The sequence below is a fragment of the Phascolarctos cinereus genome, unplaced genomic scaffold, assembly GCF_003287225.1.
Source record: "Phascolarctos cinereus isolate Bilbo 61053 unplaced genomic scaffold, phaCin_HiC Scaffold_4;HRSCAF=312, whole genome shotgun sequence".
NCBI lineage: Eukaryota > Metazoa > Chordata > Mammalia > Diprotodontia > Phascolarctidae > Phascolarctos > Phascolarctos cinereus.
The window spans coordinates 497634585-497649293 of NW_027555847.1; the positions used below are offsets into that span (position 1 = coordinate 497634585).

Below are 14709 nucleotides of genomic sequence, written 5' to 3' on the forward strand. Positions count from 1 at the left end.
CCTGTAAAATGAAGGGTTTGGGCATCATGACTTCTAAGGTTCCTTCCAAAGCTAAATCTGTGAACGTAGATGGGTGAACATATTCAATAAATTTCCAGGATTTCATATTAATGATTATATTCCATATTCAGAGATATGGTTTTTAGAGAACTGCCCATTTGAATTAGACTAGAATTATCCCAAATTAATACCTCTATGTTTTGGTTTTTGTTGGTTTGGCAAATACATATACATACATTAACATTTACGCATATATGTATATCCCGTTTTTCAAGTAGATCTGTATGTATAATTTATTGAGAGGATGGGAGAGATATTCTATGAAAATAATCTTTTGTCTGCTAGCCTTTGTGCTTTAAAGAGAAACTTTGGAGGTGAATTAGTATTACAAAATTATAAGACCTTCATCCAGACTTAACCTGTCCAGTATGATACATAATAATGATATTAATAATTATAATAATAAATAATAGCAAATGGTAATAAAAACATCGATATAGAGTTTAGAGTTTGTAAAGCACTAGATAGGAAGTCAATTGCCCTGTGACTTTAATTACCATCCCCAAGACTCCCCAGACCAAAATACCCCTCCCTAGCCACCACTCCCTTTTGTTGTTGCCCTATCAGTATATAAATTCTTTGAGAGAAGTGTATACATGCACACACGTACCTGCGTGTATATATATATATATATATATATATATATATATATATATATATATATATATATATGTACTTAGCACAGTGTCTCAAATATGGTAAATGCTTAATAAATGCTTTTTTTGTTTGTTTATTTTCATTCATTTACTCATATTTCAGTGATGAGAAAACTGAGGCCCAAAGAGGTTGTTATTTGCCCTGGGGTCACACAGCTCCTAAGTACAAGAGGCAAGATTGCATCAAACACTGGTCTTTCTCAAACAAATGGAACACTCCATTCACTTCACCACACTTATGATTTAAATAAGCTTCCGTGGACTCATTTAAGAACATGACTACTAAGCTTAAAATTTTTCTATGGAAAAATTCAGTCTAAATTATCATTTACAACTCACAAACACAATTTTGGAATATACATACATATAACATACTTCTTGCTTTAATTTTTATAATGCTTTATAAAAATAAAACAGAGGATATTGAGTTGAAATGCATTGTTCTGATTCGTAGCACAGATTCAAGAACGTGCTTTCTGTTTTGCCATTCAGACCACGGATCACATACCCGATGCACCACAACTAGTCTGACAGCAGCTTCCTCTAATTGCAGGCAAAATACCTAAGAGGAAATAAACAGCCTCTTGAGTGCTGAGCTTGCAAACCTAATCTATAAAGTGATGACAGCAAATATCACAAAAACTAACCCAACTCATAGCATGGGTAAATCAAAGTCTTCTTGACTGTACACTTTTTCCTATGGGAAGAATCTCTAACTAACTTTGAACAGAACATCATCCTAAATCAGAGCTTTTCCCATAATCCTTTTCTGAATGAGTCATAGCTCTGACTTTTATCATCCTTCTCTGTCCTTTTTGTTTTGTTTTGTTTTGTTTTGGCTTCCGGTCTTACTTGCCAAAAGTCCTTTGCATCTAGTAGGAATTCATTAAATATTTGACAATAGAATTTTTTCCTCTGTTGTTATTCCTTTTAAATTTATTTTCTTCTTTTTAGTTTCAGATACTTTGACTCTTGTCTTCAAATGATCATAATTCCTATAGCCCGGAGGCTTTCTATATTGCGCAAGCCATAACAATTACTTTTTTGTCTTCCTAACTCTTCTATTGGCTAGGTGTTGCATTGTGGACATACATGCCAATGCCACTTGCACACTGTCCACTCAAAAGGGCTCATTTTCTCCTTGGAGAACTATTCATTGACTCTTTATGCATATGTATAAAGATTCCGAATTTTCACACAAGCCATATCATGCAACTTCAGCCTCTCTTTGGATTCAAAATGAATGTCCACTAAGGTAAGTTTACCTGTCACAAAACTAATAATGTTGCACCTATATCAAGGCTGTAGCTAGATGTGTGAAATGTGAGCACATAACAGGGAGATCTGTTGCCCACACCTGTGTTCTATCTATCTAGCCCAAAGCAGGTGGGCCATTATACAGGGGACAGATTCACAAGGGCAGCATCTGCAGTAAGATAAAGACAACTCTGTATTAGAGAAAAAGCCAGATGTAGCACAGTCCCAGACAGGGCACAATTGAATTATACTGTCCCCAGGGAGGAGAAATATATACCACAGAGCATATGCTATGTACTACTAATAGATGTATCTGAGGCTGACAAGCAGCAAAATGCAAAACAGAAAGTGCTTTGACAAAGTTATAGAGTTTCTCCAAATAGCCTTTATTTACATTGCACACTGTCAATGTTGTTTCAATCCCTATTGAAGTATGGTTTAAAGAGACCTCTCCTTGGGTGAGTCCCTCTCCAATTTATGGCATTGCTAGGCACTCTGATAACATATCCAGTACTTAGAAGGGAGCAAGTCTGGGTGAATGTCATTCCATTTCTTTTCAGAAGGACTTGATTATCCTCTAATTTCCTTTCTTCTTTCACATCAATCACTGGAAGAGGCCATTTTACTTCCACTTCTACCTCTAATCAAAATGAGAGCTAAGCCAGCTCGCTACTTTTCTCCCATCTCACTGAAAGAGCTGAGTATAATGGCAAGGTTAGAAATGGCATTAGCTGTCTCTGGAAGCCATTGGAATCTAGTAATCCCTTCTTCCTGGATTAAAAGCAGACACTCAGTGGCAATACTTTTAACCCCTCCTGATTCATTTAGAATTTCAGAAGACACATAAACTTCTAATAGTTCTGGTTGCAAAGATAATATTCAGAATTTCAGTCTAAGCATTAATTTGGTGACAAGAATACTGCAATAATTTATTAACCTGCATTTATTGCACTCTTTTTATATGTAAGTCACAAGGCTAGGTTCTGGGATGAACATAAATATATACAACATAGACTGCTTACCCTCAAGGAGCATGTAATCTATTTGGATAGACTACTGTCACACATACATGCACAAATACACATACATAAATATATTCATGCGTGTGTGTATATATATACATATATGTATATGTATATGTGTGTGTGTGTATATATATATGTATATATATATATATGTATATATATATATATATGTATATATGCACATACGCATTTGTTGTTGTTGTTCAGTGATTTCAAACATATCTACCTTTTCAAATATACTGGAGTGGTTTGCCATTTTCTTCTCTGGCTCATTTTTATGCCTAACTCCAGGTGTGGTGCTCTATTCATGGTGCCACCTAGCTACTGTATGTATGTATAGGGCAACTAGATGGTGCAGTGGATAGAGTGCTGGACCTGAAGTCAGGAAGACTTGAGTTTAAATCTGACCTCAGACACTTACTAGCTGTGTGACCCCGGGCAAATCACTTAAACCTGTTTGCCTCGGTTTCCTCACCTGTAAAAAGGATCCAGAGAAAGAAGTAGAAAAACACTTTGGTGTATTTACCAAAAAAAAAAAAACCCAAAAGAGATCACGACTAAACAACAACTGTATATTTGTGTGTGTCTGTGTCCGTGTGTATATGTGTGTGTGAGATGCCTACAACTCATTCGACTATATTTTACATGTAATTTCTCCTTCATTTTCAAAGATGACCAATGACATCATGGATGATGTCTTGACTTGCACATGAATTAGATAAGTGAGGCAGAGTTGCATGCAATCATCAGCCTTATTTTCTCTTTGAGAATCATCAAAGTCCAGTGGCAAGACAAAAATCAAGGTGACTGATGATGGCCCAGGACACATCGGAGACCTCAGCATCTTCAATGTCTGTCCAACCTCTAAGCACTCCACATCACCTGCTTCTGCTGCATTCTTGGCTATTGGAACAAATTGTTCTCATCAACCCATTCCTTTGGGGGAAATCTTCATGTGTTTGGGGTAGATATTTCCCTAGCTAATTGATGGGAATGTACTTGATATATTTGGGAAACAATGAATAGAAGAGTTTGACTACTGTGTTTGGGTTTTGTTGGGAAGTCTTGAGAAATATGGATGCAAAGATGACTTGGTGCCAGAAAATAAAGTGTCTTGAATGCTAGGCTAAGGAATTATTATTTTATGTTATAGGGGAACAATTGAGGGTTTCTGGGCAAGAAGAGTGACATAATGGAAGCTATATCTTAGCTTCAATTGAAAAAAAAACAAAGAGGTTAATTTAATTACCTCTTTAATGGTAATTGAATTCCTACTTGAGAATGTTACACAGAAGACAGCCTATAGAAATTTTTGTTTCTATTAGAGAAGGCTATGAAAATGCCAACGACCAATAAAGGGATGCTGAGGACACTAGAAATCTTCCTATCATGAGAAAAGGTGGGAGGCCTGTTGTAAGTAAAATAAGGCTGGCTTAGGAGACCCTAGAACCTGAACCCCTAGCACAATGAACAAGCACTGAAAGCAAGTAGTTTCCTACAGCAGTTACCAAAGATCAATTGCCAGCAAACACGAAGGATTGTAAGCAAGTCTAGATAGCAAAGAGAATGTTGCAGTGACCTAAAGAAAGAGTACAATTTGTTCCTGCCAGAACCAACAACCACATATGCAGAAGTAAAATTTGTTTTTTCTTCTAGAGCATAAATTGCAGGGGAGGGGCCTAGACGTAGGAAAAATTTTACTTTGCAAATTGCCAAGAGAATGGAAATTTCTTTGAAAAATGGAAGAAAAGGGCTCCTAGGAGGCACAGTGGATAAAGCACTGGCCCTGGAATCAGGACGACCTGAGTTCAAATCTGGCCTCAGACACTTAATAGTTGTGTATCCCTGGGCAAGTCACTTAGTCCCTGTTGTCTCTGGGGGAAAAAAGAAAAATGGAAGAAAAACCTCAAGGCTATAACAAAAAAGAGGTGTAGCCTAATCTGTGTCAAAAGATTATAGGACTTGAAGAATATGAGAGAGGAGGAATGGAGAAGAGAGCATGAAACATTTGTAACTAAGAAAAAATGAAATTGTATTCTTCCTTTGGGGTAGGATGGAGGGAGAAGGGAGCTGAAACCTCTTAGAAGGAAATAATTTATTCTTCTCCTGAGAATGATGTTATGGGGTTATCATGAGACAACCAGTAATGATGAAAAGAAAAGAGAAAAGGGTAGTAGTGGTTGCTGACTCCCTGTGGAGAGTTACTGAGACAGGTATTGGTCAATCTGACAGCAATAATATGTTTTTAGTCTTTCTGGGAGGAGGGGGCATTTCTAGGATGGCACTACAGAGAATTCTTGCACGTAATAACTACTACCCAGTCCTTTTGATTTATGTGGGGAAAAAAGAATACCCTCAGGAGGACACTAGAAAGTATAGTTAAAAGACTGTCGAGATCTAAGCAAGTAACTTTAGTTACTTGAAGCACAAGTGGTATTTTGATCATTAAAATAAATTAAAAATAGAACAGTAAGAAAAGCAAGACAGATTGGATGATTCTTCATTTGGCTAAGAAATGGCATTCAAAAAACAAATTGCATTTTTGGACCATAGCTTAAAATCGGGGAATGATGGAATCTTAATTATGAATAGAATATTATAGGTATTATCAGAAACTGAAGTTCTAAAGAGTCAAGTGACTTGCCCAAGGTCTTACAGTTAGTAAAGGTTAAAGGCAGTCTCAGATTTCCCTGACTCTAAATGCAGCACTCTATTCATTATACCCAGTGCTTTTCTTAAAGATTAATTTGGCTCATACTGAATAACCATGTTGTTGTTGTTGTTCAGTCATCTCAGTCATGTCTGACTCTCCATGATCCCAGCTGGGGTTTTCTTGGCAAAGATGCATAGAGCAGTTTGACATTTCCTTCTCCAGATCATTTTACAGATGAGGAAACTGAGGCAAACAGGGTTAAGTGACTTGCCCAGGGTCACATAGCAAGTAGGTGTCTGAGGCAGTATTTGAACACAGGAGGATGAGTCTTCCTGACTCCAGGCCTGGTACTCTATCCGCTGTGCCACCTAGCTGCTCAGAGATTAATAGCCACCAATGGATCAGTGTCAAAGTATAGGAAAATCTCTAATGGAGTGTGCCAGGGAATCTATCCTTGGTTCAGTATCATTCAACATTTTTGAATGATTTGCTTGGCTTGCCTTGAAAGCTACAGGTGGCATAAAGCTTATTGGGTGAACAAACACATTGGATGACAGAACCAAGATTCAAAAAAGTCTTCACTATAAAGAAACAGAGGCAAAAATAATGATTATAGTGAGAAAGACAAAGTTCTGTATTTGGGTAGAAATGGACTTCATAAGCATAGGATGGGGAAAGAATAACAATAATCAAGTTATCATATGAAAAAGATCTGAGACTCTTAGAATAAACTTACTATGAATGACTTAACAATGTGACATGAAAGCCAAAATAGCTAATACTTATTTAAGATGCAGGAAGAAAGGCAGATTCTCCAAAAGAAGGAAGAGAGAATCCTACCATATTCTGTCCTTGTCAGAACACACATTCGATTTGGTGTCACATTTTGGGAAGTTCATTCAAAAACTGAAGTGCATCCCAGAGAAGGTAAGCAAGTTAATGAGGTAACTGGAGACCATGCCATGCAAGCATCTCTGAAAGGATGAAGCTATGGGATGTACTGGTAAATGTTTAACATCCAGCAAAATATACACACACCACTGTTTTAAATTTCATTTGCATTATTAATATTTTCTCCATCACTTTCTTAATAGTGTTTGCTGATTTCCAAAGTGTAGGTATTGACAATGAGAATTTAACAATCAGCTTTCACAAGCTGCATGCCCCTGAATCAAGGAATGTTTAACTCGAAGAATAGAAGACTTAGGGAAAGCATTTCCTTCAAGTATTTGATTGGATGAAATTTAAAAGAGATTAGACTTCCTTTACTTAGCTCTGTTTGGTTAAACTAGGAATAATAAAGGAAAGTTGCTGAGAGAAAAATTTAAGCTTGATTTAGGGGGAAACATAAATAAAATGAAATGGGCAAAAACCCTCAGGACTTGAACCCCCAGTAAAATGTACAGGCACTGCAAAGCAGATAGCCACCCAAAGCTGCCAATGAGAACAACAAAGGATTGTCAAGTGTTAACAATTAATGATGTCCAAAGATTGGAACACATTTCCCCAGGAATTTGTGAGTTCCCCTTCAGTGTTTTAGGAAATTGAATTCATGTGATTCACATTTAAGGCTGAATAAGCAAGGGAAGGACTAAAGGTAAATTGAACAGTTAGTCAATGATTATAACAATCCAGGTGATGAGGGCCTGTACTTGAATGATAGCAGAAAAAATAACAATTATAAAAATATTACATTTATATGTGCTTTCAGGTTTATCCAGAATCTTCTCATGGCAGTCTTGTGAGAGGTAATACAAATACAAATGATGAATAATTACACATGGGGGCAACTGTATTGCATTAGAACTAAGTGAATTACTGGAATCCCTACTTAAATGTTGTATGAAGTCATCAACAAGCATTTATCAATTGCCTAGCATATGCCACACATTGGAGATACAAAAAAAAATAAACAAACCAGATTCTGCTCTCAAAATGTTTATGTTCAATCCAGGGATATAATATACACAAGTAAGCATAGTTAAACAAATAGAGGATGAACTGGGTACAGCAGCCAATGACACTCTGACCCATGAGCCACCATATTGAGTCACAAATATGGATAGGAAAGAGTAGCTCTAAATCTTTAGTTCCTCTGCATGTGGGTGGACATGACCTTCTTGGCCCTTGCATCTTCCCATCTTACCCCTCCTCAAGCTCATATTTAGCACAATGATTTATTCTCATCATAATTTAAAATTTACGCAACTCATATTTTGCCCCCATTAATTCAAGGTCCCTTTCTCTTTTCCTCCTTTTGTGTAGGGCCTATAAATATTGCTCATTTGACATATTGGTTAATTGAAATCTTGATTATAGTGAAAATGAGATGAACAATATTAACTTTAAAACTCTTAATTGGAAGTCTAGCATTAAATAACTAACTCAGATTTGCCTTTGATTCTTTGTGTCTCTGTGCTCCTACTAGGTGCCAGAGTCTGAAATCTCAGCTTTTCCCACCCTTCTCTTCTTTAATTGTTTTCCCACTTTTTGGGGGAAAGGGGAAGAAAACTTCAATATCCCAATTTCAAGATCACATGGGGGAAGACAGTGGATTCTATCCCTATATCCATTTTCTTCTCAATCTGCTAGGTGGCCCAAGTGTGAGAGTTCTCTGCAGGTACCTCCAGGTGCTGGTCCTGGGAGATGTCTCCTGGGGCAATCCTCGCATCAGCTTCTTTCTCCCAATCCTCTACTTGATTTCTGCCAGCCAGGTTCTTGAGGTCCCAATGGCAACTCACACAGCGTTAGCTCTAACCTAGAAGTGCCAGAGAGCCCATGATAGAGCATACTGATAAGCATATAGACAGATAAACAAAGTGCTCTGTTACCCTTTTAAAAATCCCTTGGAGCAGCTCATGACCTTTTACAACCTTAATAGTTGCCCTATAAGATAGTTAACTGTATATATTCTTTTTTTATCCTCAACTTAAGAACATTTCAATAAAGAATGTAGCTATATATAAAACTGAAATGGTTACATTAGTCAGTTTTTTAAAAAAATGTTGAATTGAACACAGTAGTAACAAACCTGCCCATTATTTGTGCCCTCTTCTGAATTTCCATTCTGTTCTCTGTCTTTTTAAATGTTCCATTGATGTTCTTTCGTTCCTTTTCTTTTTGTCCATCACTGCCACTACTCACCCACCCCTACCACCCCTGACAAACAGAAGCCTTCCTTCACAACAAATTCAGAATAGTAATATGTTCTCTGACTTATATTTTTTGTTCTCAACCCTATTTCTGTCTCTTTAGTAACTAATAGAAAATGCAAGGTAGTTATGACTTGCAAGGAGTTGATATGATGGGAATTATGCAAGGATTATATCCCTTTTACTGGTCAATAATAGTCATCAAACATTTGTTAAGTGCTTACTATGTGGGGAAACAAATTATGAAATATAGCCCTTGCCTTCAAGGAACTTATACTGTAATGGGGGAAGGCAGCATATAAAAGAAAGCTGAAAAGTTTGGGGTGGGATAAAGAAGGTATTCAGAGTAGCTGCATGATGAAGCCAGCCAGAGAAGTATGAAATCAATGCAGCCAAGTGGGAATGAGATGCCTGACCTGTGCCTCTTTCTAAAATGAAGGTACAGTTCATAGCTCCACCATCTAATCAGGGGGTGGAGAGTACAGATGAGGTATAAGTACCAAGACTAAATGGGTCCTACAGGTTGATGAGATTTCCCAATGATGAGCCTCCTAGGAGTATGGTGAAGAAGTCAAAGAAATCCAGAATGAGTGCAGTCAGGTAATAAATGAAGACATAAAGACACTGAGATGCAGAGAGTTTAAGATAGAGAACTAAATAAATGAAATAGTTGGGATTTTAACTCAGGTCTCCCAATTACAACTTTTGTTCTTTCCACTATATGATCCTGTCTTTGGAAAAGGAAGGATAGGTCTTTCTATATCTCTTTGCAATCATCTATTCATTTCTTACAACACAATAAAATCATATCACATTTATACACCTAAATTTTTTCAGCCATTCTGCACTTAATTATGCTAAGAAGAATTTCAAAAGCAAGATTTACTGTATATAAATTCCCTGGTATATTATTGAGAGTCATCTGAATTATAAGTTTTTTAAAAGGCCTGTGGAATTAGCTTTAGGCAATATGTTGAGTATTATGTTGATAAATATATTCATTTTTATCTTAAAATATTGTAATACCTTTTGCCTTAGTGAGATTTGTGTTTTATCTACACATTTAAAGTAGAAAGATGATAGTAAGTAAAGAGTCTCACAGCATCTTCAATACCTTGTGTTTTAATTGAAATGCCAGGAGAAGAAATAAATACTTTAGTAGAGAGGTATTTTTACTTACTCATTTATGATTTGGCAGCTGTTTGAGAATTATATATATTGTAGAACCAGTGAATTATGAGATAATAGAAATAACACCTGATGTCAACATAGAGATTTCCCAACTCAGAACAGTTTTAATTCGAGAAATGTGAATTTACGTAATAACTATGCCCTCAAGGAACTCAAGGAACTTTTGGAGACAGTGTTGAAGTTATTCACATAGTGTTGTCCTCACAAGTTAATCCAGAATATTGACTCATTCCACAGGTGAAATATAACATAGTTTGAATTGGAAGATGCCTAAGGGGACACAAATTTGAACCTACATATCAAAACGAATCCCTTCTACAATATCACTTCATGGTTACTTAGACTCTGCTTGATAAACTTCCATAGAGAACTGTATTAATAGGATTTAGTGAGGTTCGGATTCGCTCCTATAAATGACACTCTCCAATGCACCAGAAAATAATAGGAAATAGATAATTTATTTAGAAGAAGTAAAGCACAGATAGTTTGAATTTGCATAGAAAGCATAAATAATAAGAACAATCAATAATATAGCACCGATCAAGAGAGTCGGTAATGGAAGAGAATACATCACCAATTCAAGGGAACCTCCAAAGTCAATCAACGGCTGGGAGCCCCGTTGCAGCCAGTACAAACTTGAATTGTGTAAAGATTTTCCCGGGCGAAGCGTCCTTCCCGCGGGTGAGGCTCAGCGGGCTTACAGGACGCAGTGTTTTTATATTGTTCTAAACAAAGAAGGCTTGGGGCCAAGAAGCCCCTTTTGATGCTTGCGCTATTCATGGTTTGTCCAATACACATCTGACCTTAGCCACGCTCCCATCCGCCTGAGGCTTGGTATTTTGTTTTTTAATAACATCACGTCTCACAAGGAGAGGAGCCAACCCTCCATGTCAACGTGACCTAGGAATGGCTAGTTCCTGGAATGCTAGGCCAAGAACACTCAGGAGATATGGAACGGTCATGACCGAGATTTGAACTGAACCTATTTATTTGAGTGATCTTATTAATTTAAAGGGGAATTTCCAATTTCCATTTCACTTGGCCTTAAGATCATGAGAATAATAGGTGAGGGGCAAAGGTGTGACATGAGTGTATATAGTGCGTATTTTGGTATACATATAACAATTGCATATACAAAGACATAAAAAGAACAAAGCAAAGTAGTAGTATGGGGGTAGCTAAGGAATTAAAATACATAGTAGCAGTAGGAGATTTAAAAAGAAAATCATACCAATGATGATTAGTATCTGAGATCACTAAATGAGAAGCTTCGACTAGTCTTCCTGCGGCTATAAGAGTCTGTATTCGATGTTCATTTAACGCGCGTTGGTTGGACTCTAATAACTTTTTGATTTCAGTCGACTGATTCAAGATGTTCATAAGGGGATATAGAGATAGAGACACATGAGGTAGAGGCAAAGATTGGGGTACCCAAGCAAAATTTTTAACTAGGTTAGTGTCTGGTGGAAAGTAAAAATCATTTCCTTGCCAGCGTAGGAAAGATACATTGGATAAGCAACCAGAAAATGGAACAGTAGTAACATTCTACAGATAGAAGGTCAGAGTGATTATTAGAGGCTATACAAACATATTGAGTAGATACTTCATATATCATAGAAAAGTTACTCACTGGGTATAAAGTTAGATCACACAAATTGGATGAATGTGAGAGAAGGCAGGGTTCCATCTGCCGAGTCATCATCCCACAAACAATCCCTCCATTAGTTACAACACAATCAGACAGAGTATGAGTTACATTATACCAATCTATATAGTTTCCATAGATATGATAAAGCAAAGTATTTATGTAAGACAAAAGGTATTACATGAAATTGACACATAACAGTCCAAGTTTTAACTTGGTAGAGTATAATAGTTCCAGCGCACCAAAGTGGAGTGCATCTAGCATTCTCAGGTTTTTGCTTTTTCCATACATCTGACAAGTCAAGTATATCGTTCCATATGTGAGAGTTACCTTCCTGTAGTAATCTTTGGGCATTTTCCTTCTGTATGAGGGTATATAAGTTTTGCAAGGAACATTTAGTCCAATTAAATAAAACACAATGTTTTTCATAAGGTGTAAATTAACGAGGATGCTATTATTAAAGACTTGTAAAAATTGGCCTTGATATTGTAATGTATTTTGGTGTGGCAGGATCGTTGTGGGTAACCATTGGGCATTCACAGTCAAAGCTTGAGAAACATCTTGTCCAGCACTGCGCAGTCTGCTAGCCAAGGTCTCAAGGTCTATAGAATTAACTATACCCAAACCAGTTCCTGCACCACCAAGTAATGTATCATACCAAGCTCTTTTTTTCCTGACACAACTTTCTAAAGAGGGAAAAGTTACATTATAATGAAACACTATTTTGTGTTGCAAGATAGAGGTGTTAGTACATGAGCGGGGACACGAATTATTCCAGGAGGTTTCGGAGTCACAGGTACAACCCATACTAATTGGTTTAGATATTCTTCATACAGCCCATTGGAGGTGTTACGACAATAAAAATATTTTCTGTCGTCCGCTTGTGATAGTGAGACAGTGTAGGTGGAGTTTACTTGTGTCCAATTATATGTTACAGATCTTAACCTTTTAGGAAAATATGGACTAGGTGGCCAACTTGTAAGGGTACAGGATATATTGGTACCGTTTGCTGCAGTAACAGTTAGATTAAAACTAGTTAAATTGATTCTCATTAGGGGAAATAAAGGGGCGTCCCAAACTTCTACGTTGAATGGGTATGACCAATTCATGATGTGGGTGTTGTTTTCACCAGCGTAGATGGAATCAGTACGCGGTCCTTGCTGAGGATTCCCCACTGGAATACCTGGAGTTCATGCCATAGTTAGCGTATAGCAGGCAAACACTGTAAAACACTTAATATCGTAAAAACATTTGGGTTAGTGGGACATGATACCATTTATCATCACCAGGGTATACTACTATGGCAGTATTAGTGTTTCCTTGTGCTATGAGCTCAGCTGGCCTTGGTCTATCAGATTGATGCTTCTTTATCCAAACTTTAGTACCATTATCACTCTGTATTTGTAGGGGGGTCCCATAATAAAGAGAAATAATATCTAGGGTTTTACAAGTGTTTTTCTGGGTAGCCCGTTTATAGGGGCAGGCAACTAATACCCCAGAGTAGGTGTCCACACAAGTGCAGGCATATTGACACCCCTGACTAACAGGTAATGGTCCAATATAGTCTATTTGCCAAATTTGAGCAGGTAAAGACCCTCTAGCCAATTCTCCAGTGATTTTCTTCGGCACAGGCCGATGAGCAAATAATTGACATTGTATGCAGTTTTGTACTATTTGCTTAAATAGATCCAGAGGTATGTTAATCCCTCTGTCTAATGCCCACCTGTAAGATGCAAGAGCGCCAAGATGTCCTGCGGTGATATGGACCCATTTTCCTAATTGTGTTTCATTTTCCTCTCTGGGGGTGACCTTTAAAGCTTTTCCTTGAAGTTTGGATAATTCATCAGCACGGGCATTATACTCACGTTCCACAGAATCTTGATTCACATGGGCATCTACATGAAATACAGATACATTAGTACATTGACACCATTCCCATATTTGTTCCCATAATTCTTTTCCCCACACATCTTTGTCTCTAATTTTCCATTCGTGTTTCTTCCAAATTGGCATCCAAACTGCTAGGCCATTGGCTACGGCCCAGGAATCAGTATATATATATATATGACATTGGCCACCTTGTTCCTTTTGAATTACTTGATAGACAGCCACTAATTCGGCCCATTGGCTACTCTGGCCTTCACCAGAGCTTTCCAAAATAGTATTGCATGAAGGGTTATAGGCTACAGCTTTCCAACATCGCTTAGATCCTATATATTTAGCCGAGCCATCAGTAAACCAAGCATGCTTCTTCTGCTCGGGGGTTAGAGAATCATATCCATTATTCCAAGAAACAGGTGATTGATCATAAGACTTTGGTGGTATATCAATATCATTTGAATGTTTTGGTAATTCTAATACCTTTTCATGCAAGGTGGAAATACCCGATCTGCCTGTCTTGACTCTATTTTGCAAATACCATTTCCATTTAATAATTGATGATTCTTGGGCATGTCCTATTTTATGTGAGGCGGGGGTCCCCATAATCCAACTCATAATGGGTATGGCTGGCCTCAATACAACTTCATGGTTTAAAGTTAAATGTTCTGTCTCTACCAGGGCCCAATATGCAGCCAATAATTGTTGTTCAAAAGGAGTATAATTTTGGCCAGCAGGTGGCAGTTTCCGCGACCAAAATCCTAAAGGAACATTCCTGCCCTGTTGTTTTTGCCATAAACTCCAATCAGCATATCCATGCAAAACTGTAACTTGCAATTCCATCGGCCCTGGCTGTACAGGCCAAAGATCCAGGGCAGTTTGAATAGCTATTTTGGCTTCCTCAAAGGCTTTCGATTCTGTTTCCCCCCATTCAAATGCATACTTTTTCCGGGTAACTTTATACAATGGCTTCAAAATCTGACCTAAATGAGGAATGTGATTCTCCAGAAACCAAACAACCCAACGAACTTTTGAGCTTCTTTTGTCCCTAGGAGGTGAAAAATCTAATATTTTTTGCTTGGCCTTGGGGAGGATTTCTCTATGACCCTTATTCCAAATTATTCCTAAAAACTTCACACTTTGAGCTGGACCTTGAATTTTATCAGGATTAATCTCCCATCCCTTCTCCTTC

General features: G+C 37.5%; 1 protein-coding gene across 1 annotated transcript; it reads right to left on the reverse strand.

Annotated features, from left to right (window-relative positions):
* Nucleotides 1-10433: 10433 nt before the first annotated feature.
* Nucleotides 10434-14506, reverse strand: LOC144456980 (uncharacterized). Its single transcript, XM_078153447.1, has 2 exons — nucleotides 13363-14506; nucleotides 10434-12871 (listed from the first exon to the last, which is right to left on the reverse strand). The coding sequence occupies exons 1-2, from the start codon at nucleotides 14358-14360 to the stop codon at nucleotides 12841-12843; spliced, it is 1029 nt and encodes a 342-aa protein (XP_078009573.1). The 5' UTR covers nucleotides 14361-14506; the 3' UTR covers nucleotides 10434-12840.
* Between the last annotated feature and the right edge of the window lie 203 nt (nucleotides 14507-14709).